This window comes from Pelobates fuscus, chromosome 11 (assembly GCF_036172605.1).
Source record: "Pelobates fuscus isolate aPelFus1 chromosome 11, aPelFus1.pri, whole genome shotgun sequence".
NCBI lineage: Eukaryota > Metazoa > Chordata > Amphibia > Anura > Pelobatidae > Pelobates > Pelobates fuscus.
In genome coordinates, this window is record NC_086327.1 from 100811544 (window position 1) to 100824023 (window position 12480).

At 39.9% G+C, this 12480-nt stretch overlaps 1 protein-coding gene across 2 annotated transcripts in view; it reads right to left on the reverse strand.

Moving 5' to 3' along the window:
- LOC134577945 (membrane-spanning 4-domains subfamily A member 4A-like) overlaps positions 1-12480 on the reverse strand; it is a 36800-nt gene that overhangs the window by 19129 nt on the left and 5191 nt on the right. For both annotated transcript variants that reach the window (XM_063436891.1, XM_063436892.1), the window contains exon 3: positions 4914-5042. In XM_063436891.1, the coding sequence (XP_063292961.1) occupies positions 4914-5042 (129 nt within the window). The remainder of the gene's footprint in view (positions 1-4913; positions 5043-12480) is intronic.

The following is a 12480-nucleotide window of genomic DNA, read 5'->3' on the forward strand; positions in this document are numbered from 1 at the left end:
CAGAGTATAGATTGCATACAAGAAAAAATAAAAAGTTTAAAACACACTTTTGACCAACTAACAGTCACCAGTGAAAGAACACAACAAAAGAGGGGTAATGAAATTGATAATAATTACCCTTTTCTCTCAAAAATTTAAATACATCAAAGATTCCTCGAAATCTTCATAACCTATAAAACACACATCAATATCTACAAAAAGAAAACACTAAAATAGCGTAATACAGTTAGGTGTTAATCCCAGGATAAAATTCCATATTGCACTCACAAACATAAATTGATAGTAGGCCTTAAGCTTTTTAAATTCAGGACTCTTTTTCTTCTTTTCTTTGTTCTCCCATCCAAAGCATATACATATGGGGAGAGAGGAGAAAGGAAAACCACATAGATCTTCATATATTAAAAATAACTACATTTATTGGTCTAACTTACAAGATATAAAACAATATGTGCATATCACCATATCCACTGGATCTCTACACAACAAGATTCCCAGGGAGTCAAAGCAGCGAACAGTAAAAAACAATGAGTCAAAATATCAAAATAGCCCTATGAGTTTCGTCCAATTGCATGGACCTCCTTAGGGACAACAGTCAATTAATCAATATGCAGTCATCAAGATACAGATCTCTACAATATAAACCTACAGTTCAAATAACCGGGTACAACCCTCCCTTACAAATGTCCGAATTGCCGAAGTGTCGCATTTCCAAAGTGCCAAACCGAACTAAATTGCCAAATTACCGAATTTCGGAAGTGCTGGTGTGCTTCCGATTTCTGAAAGTGGCAAAACAAGAGAGGCAGGCAAAATTATGTGAATGATTAAAGGAATCTAACTCTAACCCTACCCCTAACCCTAGATGTGTAAGTGGTTGTGGTGGTTAGGGGTAGGGTTAGGGAGTTGCGGAAGTCCCAAATTGAATTTTTTGCCCATGCACATCCATAGTTGTCTTTTTGCTTGTTTCTATGAGTATGGACTTATACCACTCTAAATTGTTCCATATGATCTGAGGGAAATACAGATGGACAGGAAGCATAAATAAAATGCATGGCGCACATGCGTAATGCAAACATCAAGGATGGCGAATTAAGGAAGCTGAAGGATGAATTAGTGGAATGCAAGCGTCACGGAAGGAAGAATGAAATCGAGGCTTGGACAGCATAATGAAGAACAGCTGTGCAGAAATGGACCTCACTCTGGGTTTGGCTGATGGCGCCCAGAGGGAGGGTTGTACTAGGCTATTTAAACTGTGCGTTTATATTGTAGAGATCTGTATTTTTTGATGACTGCATATTAATTCATTGACTGTTGCCCCTGAGGAGGTCCATGCAATTGGACGAAACGCGTAGGGCTATTTTGATATTTTGACTTTGATTGTTTTTTTACTGTTCACTGCTTTGACCCCCTGGGAATCTTGTTGTGTGGAGATCCAGTGGATATGGTGATATACACATATTGTTTTATATCTTGTAAGTGAGACCAAAAAAATTTAGTTATTTTTAATATATGGAAATCTACTCTATGATGTTTTCCTTTTTCCTCTCTCCCCATCTGTATATGGTTTGGATGTGAGAACAACGAAAAAAGGAGAGTCCTGAGTTTGAGGAGCTTAAGGCCTACTATCAATTTATGTTTGTGAGTGCAATACCGAATTTTATCCTGGGATTAACACCTAACTGCATTAGGCTATTTTAGTGTTTTCATTTTGTAGATATTGATGTGTGTTTTATAAGAAAAAAAGAAAAATACAGGTAAATAAAAAAGATGTTGAAGTCTTTATTTGGTGCACATGGTCATAAAACCATAGGAATGCATGAGTACAATCCCTTGGAAACCATATTTAATCATATATACACACATGAATTTCCTTGATGTGCTTTCTTATTTTTAAGGTTAGAAGAGATCAAGTTCTCAATGGGTCAAAGATCCATAACCACATGAACCCATTACTGAAATAAAAGACCATGAAGTCACTTCTTGTTTTACTGATCTTGCCACATTCAAAAGTCTCCGTACAATGGATTTCTCAGGTGCTAATGACATCTGGTTCATTTAGTTAAAAAAATACTTAATCACAGGAGTGCATGTAAAGGGATCCGAAATGCCAACACACATTTTATATTTTTAACGCTGTTCCTTTTTTAATATTTGTCATATTCAATTGTGTATAGAAGTGCTATCTGTACTTATTAACGAAAAATATATTGGTTTATTTATGTACAATATATGCTTTGTGTAGGGATGTATAGAGAATTAGCCAAAACTACTTCGCTAAAACTAAAATAGTGTAGCAACTTGACCCACGATTTAACACAGTCTCTCAGTAATTCTTATTCGAACTGAAATAGGTGATATAAGAATTAGAGAGACTGTGGTAAATTGTTGGTTAAGTTGCTACATTTGTTAATTATTTTGTTTCAGCAGAGTAATATTTTATTGCTATTGGTTTTATAATTCAGTAGCATTGGAGATATGGGAAAATATCTAACACTGGTTTTATTATATGATTAGTTATTATTTTTTTTTATTTTTTTGAAATTCTTTATTTTTGGTGTGCAGGTTATATAACATAGCAGGCAGTGCCACAACAGCAGCTGCGTAGCATGACATTTAGTACAATAATAGTAAAGCGGCATATTGTAGCAGATATTAGCACAACATTTTTGTTTTATGTGACATCATCCTCAGTAGGAAGGTTGCCCCACCTTGTTAGTCAAGGACAGGAGTGCTCCGGTTAGAGTGTTCGAGGCGTGACATAAACCCTTATGTGGATGGTTGTGTGCATCTGTGGATGAAGGTGTAACAGGAGTTAGGTTTAAATAATAATATAGTGTGAAAGAGTAGTGGAGACTAGACCCGTGGTCCCTAAGGAACCTATAGCGATGTGTAACCGGTAAATGGGGGTATCACGGGTCCCGATCCTCTTGCGGTGCATGAGGGTATACTTGTGGGCCTATGGTGAGGCAAGAGGTTGGCACTCACTCCGGGTAGGTATTAGTGTTGCAAGTGGGCGTCAAGTGAGTGGGGGGGTTATGGAGGGAGTAAACTCCCTTTGCCAGCGCTCATATGTCTATGAGGACTTGGACGTGTCCCTGGGGGTGTGGTATAAGCTTATGTGAAACTAAACAACAAATAATCAGAAAATTAAACATAACAGCAAAAAGTATAGCACGGTGAAGTAAATTATAACTGTGGCCCATAAAAGGCATATGCTCTGTTTACAGTCTGTAGCCATTCAGGGAACTGCAGTTGTGGCAGGGTCCCCTCGCAGGGCGGCGGGAACAAACGGACGGATCTTCTCAGGGTCCCAGGTTCTCTGCTGTGTGTCCGGAGCGGAGGTCAGTGTCACCTCTTGGGTGGCCGGTAGTCCGAGTTTCCGTAAAGCGTTGGGTATTTCCTCAGCCTCCATTACTTTCAATGTCCCAGATTCTTGGGTGATTATGAGGCTCCTCGGTGTGCCCCATTTGTACGGTAGTTGGAACTTTGTGAGTGTTGCCGTCAGGGGTTTCAGGGATCTCCTCCAGTCTAAGGTTGCTCTCGAGAGGTCCGGAAAGAAAGTTAGTTGGTGCTCCTCGAAGGAGTAAGGCGATTTATTTCTCGTGGCTGCCATAAACGCCTGCTTGTCAGGGCCATTTCTGAAGCGGATTATAACATCCCTTTGCCCACCTGGGGTACCTGCGGGTGGCGCTGGGAGTCTGTAGCTGCCATCTAGCTGCATTATTTTAGCTTGTTTGGCTGAAAATAGGTGGGTCAGAAGCCACCGGATTAAGTGAGGTAGTTCCGCTGCAGTGACTGTGTCCGATAGGCCGCGGATCTTCACATTTTTCCACCGCCTCCTGTCTTCTGCTGCGGCCATGCGGTGCTGTATTTTAGCTTGTTCGCCCTTCAGGGCAGTGAGTTCTCGCTCTAGTGCTGCGAGTCTCGTTTCGTGGCCCGTTGTAATGACCTCCGTATCATGGAGGCGGGCAGAGACCCCTCTAATTTCCTCCCGGAATGTGGAGATATCCGTGGCAATGTTGCGCCGCAGTTCGTCCAGGAGGGCTTTTAGGGTGTTTTCTGTCACCGGTGCCCCATGTGGTCGGTCAGCCCTTTTGTCGGTTCTGCTGTTGTGCACCGGTGCTTCCAGGTCTCTCAGGTCAGTGAGGGAGGTTTCGCTGGATGAGCACGACGGCCCATCTGTGAGAGGCGCCATGTCAGGCCTCATGGGTCTCTGGGGCCTCCAGAGGAGATCGCCAATATCTGCCGTTGGCAGGGGTTTGTCCGACCGGTATTTCTTAGACTTGCGTCCCATCGTGGGTGCAAGCTGTAGCCCGGTTTTGGTCAGGTTTTTTGGGTGAAAAGATCGTTTTTGGTCTATTTAGGTTGCTTATGGTGTCGGAGCTCCCACAGGACACGTCCGTTCGCTTGGGCAGCTGGCTCCGCCCCCCCGATTAGTTATTATTAATAGTATTTGTAGGATTATCATTTGATAATGTCAGCAGCTGATTTTACAAAATGTAAATATCTCAGAATTCTTCAGGATTGCTCTTTTGTATTGGAGTGTAACTGCCTTGAGAATAGGTTTAAAAGAGGCTTCCCCAAACTCCGGCCCTCCAGATGTTGCTGAACTACAAGTCCCATGATTCTCAGCCTATCTATTTCATTCATAGAATTATGGGAGTTGTAGTTCAGCAACATCTGGAGGGCCGGAGTTTGGGGAAGCCTGGTTTAGAAGATATCCAGGAATCTGAAATGTTACTGTAATTTAATCAGCCAAAACATTAATACCCTTATAGAGAAACAAACTAAAGATAAGAAAGAAACATCATTATAAATATGCTTAAAAAAATATGTGAGAAATGGATTCCAATTCATCACTTTCAGATATTTAGTAACTAAAAATTAGAATCAGAAATAGAAATAAATTTTCTTACCATTACTCCAGACCAGAAAGGTAAACCGGTGAAAAACATAATGGAATTGTATGGTCGTGTATAAGGAAAATGAATCCTAAAAACAAGACCAAAAATAATGTGTAATGCTCCTAATAATATCTGCGTCACCTGTATGCAAAATAAAATAAACAAAACATATATTCACAACGTGCATTTAAAAGGAAATAACAGCATAATTAATAATGTTATGTTTCTAAAGGACATTTGCTAATTCAGTGAAGTGCGGGAAAATACACATATAAATCCCAAGTAGGTAATTTTGGTTTAACTTTGAAATTCACTTTGAAGTCATTTTGAATTCCAGACAATTTTCACTTTAGTGAATAACGTTGATTAGAAATACCTCAATTGAATATGTTTGGATAAGCCTTTCAAATGATTAAAATGTATTAGATAAACTCTCCAAATGATTAAAGTACAGAAGTCACCATTAAAGAATGTGGGAACTTTTGTGGATTCATTTGAAAAGTTGTTAAAACTGATTTGAATAATTTGAAATGCATATCCAAAAATATTTAATCCAGACCTTGATTTAATTCATTTTAAAGAGAAATTACTCCAGTGTAGCGGAGTGCAATATTAAAATCCACGATCTCCGCTGGTATAACAGGTAAATCCACAGTCAGCGCTGAAAAGGAAGGCAATATCCCAATCCTCCCAATAACCGGACGAAACACAGTTTGGGAGTCAACTAACTTGCTTTATTCACAGACTTCCATATTTATGCAGTTCCCCTTGCAAGGGGTTTCCGTACAGATGTTACAGGGGATTTCTCCCATCAGGCAGTGTAATTATCCCAACAGGCATTGCTGCACGAGAGGGATACTCCCACTAAAATGGACGATTAAGTGGATTATCCCCTCGTGCAGCGAAACTGACAATTCATATGAAAATCTATATTTTACACATTATACATCGCTTTTACACGAACAGCCGTTCGGTAGATAGCTGGGGTCTGCGGGCACATTTAGTGAGAATACCGCTCAGATCCCAGCTAAACTAACCGAACGCCGCACGAAATACATTTAACCATCGAGTTCGGTTTGAAACTACCGAACACCGATGGGGAACATAATGCGAGAAGAGCGGAACTCCCGAACGCTCTGGAAGTCCAGCGGTGTTCGTATCATCGAGTAGCTGTTTTCAGTTCCAGGCACTCGACGACCGAACACCGCTGCAGAGACAAAGGATCCAAGATGGCCGACCGCCGCATGGTCGGTAGTCGAACGACGGTCACCTAGGAGAGCCTTTAATTTAACATTGTTGCAATCGGTTAACGAGCGCCACACGACTCTAAGTGTGTGGTCTACCTGGGAAGCCCGTATTCGTTTGACGAACAGCCCGGATAGCCACGGTTCGTCGAACGAAGTGTTTGCATGCTGGTAGCTTACGGCTGCCAGCATGCGAACTACCATAATACAATACACACACAGCACAATATACACAGCAATCCATACAGCCTACGGACAACCCTTCTATAGTATAGTCCAGAAGTGGCTAGGTTTGCCACATCCAGGCTCCTAGAAAAAAAAAATTTGCAACAAAAATGTCCTTAAAATTCATTGGTGACTTCTGTTAATGATTAATTTAAAAGGTTTTCGCTATCATTTCTGAATTAAACAATTATTTAATATTTTTGATTAATATTTAAAATGATTTAATATGTTGAAACATATTTAAATATTTGATATTTTTAATAACACAATTATAAACTCAACACTTTTGTTTTGCCCCCATTTTTCATGAGCTGAACTCCAAGATCTAAGACTTTTTCTATGTACACAAAATACCTATTGCTCTCAAATATTGTTCACAAATCTGTCTAAAACTGTGTTAGTTAGCACTTCTCCTTTGCTGAGATAATCCATCCATCTCACAGGTGTGGCATATCAAGATGCTGATTAGACAGCATGATTATTGCACAGGTGTGTCTTAGGTTGGCCACAATAAAAGGCCACTCTAAAATGTGCAGTTTTATTAAACAGCACAATGCCACAGATGTCACAAGTTTTAAGGGAGCGTGCAATTGGCATGCTGACTGCAGGAATGTTCACCAGTGCTGTTGCCCGTGAATTGAATGTTCATTTCTCTACCATAAGCCGTCTCCAAAGGCGTTTCAGAGAATTTGGCAGTACATCCAACCGGCCTCACAACCGCAGACCACGTGAAACCACACAAGCCCAGGACCTCCACATCCAGCAGGTTCTATTTCAACTGTCAAAAGTAAAGACAAATGAGTCAATGGGACCTGATGGAATACACCCAAAGTTATTAAAAGAGCTTAGTGGTGTACTAGCAAAACCATTAACAGATTTATTTAACCAATCATTCTAAACAGGAGTAGTCCCAGAAGATTGGAAGTTAGCAAATGTTGTGCCCATTCACAAGAAAGGTAGTAGGGATGAGTCGGGCAACTATAGGCAAGTAAGCCTTACTTCAGTAGTGGGCAAAGTAATGGAAACCATGTTAAAGGATAGGATTGTTAAACATCTAAAATCATATGGATTTCAAGATCAGAGACATGGGTTTACTTCAGGGCGATCATGCCAAACTAATCATATTGATTTTTTTGATCGGGTAACTAAAATAATAGATCAGGGTGGTGCAGTAGACATTGCTTACCTGGCTTTAAGTAAGGCTTTTGACACTGCTGCACATCAATAAACTGCAATCTTTAAGTTTGGATTCCAATATTGTTGAATGGGTAAAGCAGTGGCTGAGTGACAGGCAACAGAGGGTTGTAGTCAATGGAGTATATTCGAAGCATGGCCTTGTCACCAGTGGGGTACCTCAGAGAACTGTACTTGGACCCATTCTCTTTAATATTTTTATAAGTGATATTGCAGAAGGTCTTTATGGTAAGGTATATCTTTTTGCTGATGATACTAAGATATGTAACAGGGTTGATGTTCCAGGAGGGATAAGCCAAATGGCAAATGATCTTCTAAACTAGAAGAATGGTCAGAGTTGTGGCAACTGACATTTAATGTGGATAAGTGCAAGAGAATGCATCTTGGACGCAAAAACCCAAGGGCAGAGTTACGAATATTTGATAGAGTCCTAACCTCAACATCTGAGGAAAGGTATTTAGGGGTAATTATTTCTGATTACTTAAAGGTAGGCAGATAATGTAATAGAGCAGCAGGAAATGCTAGCAGAATGCTTTGTTGTATAGGGAGAGGTATAAAAGAGGGAAGTGCTCATGCCATTGTACAGAACACTGGTGAGACCTCACTTGGAGTATTGTACGCAGACCGTATCTCCAGAAGTATATTGATGCTTTACAGAGAGTTCAGAGAAGGGCTACTAAACTGGTTCATGGATTGCAGGATAAAACTTACCAGGGAAGGTTAAAGGATCTTAACATGTATAGCTTGGAGGAAAGACGAGACAGGGGGGATATTATAGAAACATTTAAATACATAAAGGGAATCAACACAGGATTCTAAATTCTAAATAACTATTTCTCCTCCGTATATATTAAAGAAGAACCCATGGCAATAGATGTGCAAATGATTGCTACTAAAAACTTGCAGAATAATTGTAATTGGTTAACTCAAGACAATGTGCTGCAGCAACTAAAGAAAGTTAATATAAACAAAGCTCCAGGGCCTGACGGTATCCATCCACGTGTACTTAAGGAACTAAGTGTAGAAATAAGTGAACCTCTGTTTTTAATCTTTCAAGATTCTTTTCTTTCAGGAAGTGTTCCGGAGGATTGGAGGAAGGCAGATGTGGTTCCTATATTCAAAAAGGGTTCAAAATCCTTACCTGGAAATTATAGACCTGCGAGCTTAACTTCTGTGGCTGGTAAAATATTTGAAAGGTTATTAAGGGATAATATTCAAGAATTCCTTGAGAAGAATATGGTTATCAGCAAAAATCAGCACGGTTTTATGAAGCACAGGTCATGTCAAACTAACTTGATTGCGTTCTACGAAGAAGTAAGTAGAAGTATAGATCAGGGTGTTGCAGTGGATGTGATCTATTTGGATTTTGCCAAGGCATTTGATACAGTTCCACACAAAAGATTAGTGTTCAAACTCAAGGAAATCGGTCTCGATGAAAATGCTTGTTCTTGGGTAGAACATTGGCTTAAAAACAGAATACAAAGAGTTGTCGTTAATGGTAAATTTTCAAGCTGGACAGAGGTGGCAAGTGGTGTCCCTCAGGGGTCTGTTCTGGGACCCCTTCTATTTAACATTTTTATAAATGATCTTGAAGACAGCATTGAAAGTCATGTTTCAGTGTTTGCAGATGACACAAAACTTTGTAAAATAATACAATGTGAGCAAGATATTACTTTGCTGCAGAAGGATTTAGATAGACTGAAGGACTGGGCACTCAAATGGCAGATGAAATTTAATGTTGAAAAATGCAAAGTTATGCACTTCGGCGTAAAGAATACACAAGCAACGTATACCCTTAATGGAAGTGAATTAAGGATAACAACACACGAAAAGGACTTGGGAATTGTTATAGACAACAAACTATGCAACAATGTGCAATGTCAATCAGCAGTGGCCAAGGCCAGTAAGGTATTGTCATGCATGAAAAAGGGCATTCATTCTCGGGACGAGAATATCATTTTGCCTCTCTATAAATCACTGGTAAGACCACATATTGAATATGCTGTGCAATTTTGGGCACCTGTTCTAAAGAAGGATATCATGGCACTAGAAAAAGTGCAGAGGCGGGCTACAAAGTTAATAAAAGGAATGGAACATATCAGCTATGAAGAAAGGTTAACAAATTTAAACCTATTTAGTTTAGAAAAACGTCGCCTGAGAGGGGATATGATAACATTATACAAATATATTCGGGGCCAATACAAACCATTGTGTGGAAATCTATTCCCAAACCGGACTTTACATAGGACACGAGGCCATGCGTTTAGACTGGAAGAAAGAAGATTTCGTCTAAGGCAAAGGAAAGGTTTTTTTACTGTAAGAACAATCAGGATGTGGAATTCTCTGCCTGAAGAAGTGGTTTTATCAGAGTCCATACAGATGTTCAAACAGCTACTAGATGCATACTTGCAAAGACAGAATATTCAAGGATCTAATCTTTCAATGTAGGGTAATAACTGCTTGATTCAAGGATAAATCTGACTGCCATTCTGGGGTCAAGAAGGAATTTTTTGTCCTAGCTTGTTGCAAAATTGTGCTTCAAACTGGGTTTTTTTTGTTGTTTTTTTTTTGCCTTTTGGATCAACAGCAAAAAACAGGTGTGAGGAAGGCTGAACTTGATGGACGCAAGTCTCTTTTCAGCTATCTAACTATGTAACTATGTAACACAATAAAGGAGGAGACTATATTTAAAAGAAGAAAAACTACCACAACAAGATGACATAGTCTTAAATTAGAGGGGCAAAGGTTTAAAAATAATATCAGGAAGTAATACTTTACTGAGAGGGTAGTGGATGCATGGAATAGCCTTCCACCTGAAGTGGTTGAGGTTAACACAGTTAAGGAGTTTAAGCATGCATGGGATAGGCATAAGGCTATCCTAACTATAAGATAAGGCCAGGTACTAATAAAAGTATTTAGAAAATTGGGCAGACTAGATGGGCCGAATGGTTCTTATCTGCCGTCACATTCTATGTTTCTATGTTTCACCTCCAAGATCGTCTGAGATCAGTCACCCGGACAGCTGCTGCAACAATCGGTTTGTATAACCAAAGAATTTCTGCACAAACTGTCAGAAACCATCTCAGAGAAGCTCATCTGCATGCTCATCGTCCTCATCTGGGTCTCAACCTGAGTTTGTCGTCGTAACTGACTTGAGTGGGCAAATGCTTACATTCGATGGTGCCTGGCACTTTAGAGAGGTGTTCTCTTCACGGATGAATCTTGGTTTTCATTGTACAGGGCAGATGGCAGACAGCATGTATGGCGTTGTGTGGGTGAACGGTTTGCTGATGTCAACTTGTGGATTGAGTGGCCCATGGTGGGGTTATGGTATGGGCAGGCATATGTTATGGACAACTAACACGTGCATTTTATTAATGGCATTTTGAATGCACAGAGACAGTGTGACGAGATCCTGAGGCCCTTTGTTGTGCCATTCATCCATGACCATCAACTCATGTTGCAGCATTATAATGTTGCAAGGATCTGTACACAATTCCTGGAAGCTGAAAACATCCTAGTTCTTGCCTAGCCAGCATACTCACTGGACATGTCACCCATTGAGCATGTTTGGGATGCTCTGGATCAGTGTATACAACAGCGTGTTCCAGGTCCTGCCAATGTCCAGCAACTTTGCACAGCCATTGAAGAAGAGTGGACCAACATTCCACAGGCCACAATCATCAACCTGATCAACTCTATGCGAAGGAGGTTTGTTGCACTGCGTGAGGCAAATGGTGGTCACACCAGATACTGACTGGTTTCGGACCCCTTCACTCCCTGGAGCCCTCCAATACATTAAAACTGCACATTTTAGAGTGGCCTTTTATTGTGGCCAGCCTAAGGCACACCTTTGCAATAATCATGCTGTCTAATCAGCTTCTTGATATGCCAAACCTGTGAGGTGAATGGATTATCTCCGCAAAGGAGAAGTGCTCACTAACACAGATTTAGACAGATTTGTGAACAATATTTGAGAGAAATAGTCCTTTTGTTTACATAAAAAAGTCTTAGATCTCTGAGTTCAGCTCATAAAAATGGGGGCAAAAACAAAAGTGTTGCGTTTATAATTTTGTTCACTGTATTTGAGTCTATCAAGCTAACCATGCAATAACCAGGCTATAGACAAAGACAATGACAGGGGGAAATAGTACTTGAAGTATGGCATCACATGATGAGTGACAGTAACTCACTGAAGAGTTCTACATAGATCTTTCAAGGATGCCAGAGGTCTAGAACAGAACTCTCTGCAGGTTAGTATAAGAGGAGGCAATTAGCTCCTCCATAACTAGCTCATTTCACTCTGTTGATCCAGTATTGCAGAGTGGGGGGAGTGAGCAGTTTTAAAAAATTGTCACACAAATGTCCTACAACAGTCCAAAGGATTGTGTAAGATGCGATGGAGTAGAATGGTTGGTAGAGGTTACTTTAGATGACTGTGCTATTTAACTGATGCATTTTAGGATTGACACTTCCATCATTCTTTGGGATAAAAGGGAAAGATCCTGATCAATAAAATTGTAGTTTTGTGTCAAAGTACCATTAATTTCTAATTCATCTTCTGAAATGAAGTGTGAGTAGAGATCCTATGACCTAGTAAGGACATTTTAGAATATTCCTTTTCCGATAGTGAACACCCAAGATCAAAGTCCATGCCCTGCCAGTGAAAAAGAATTGATATCTTTTGTATGTAATCGATATCTACATCTACCAGTGATTGAATTAAAGGCATTCTTGAAATACATAAATTATTTTCTCAAAAAACTAACAAAAAACATAAACAATAACACAAGCTAAATCTTAAACTTGTCTATTAATGGGTAACCATGGATGTGGTATCATTTTATTCATGTATTATACACAACAAGTGTAAGAGCACTGATGCTGATACACTGGTTGCTTTGACAACCTCTTTT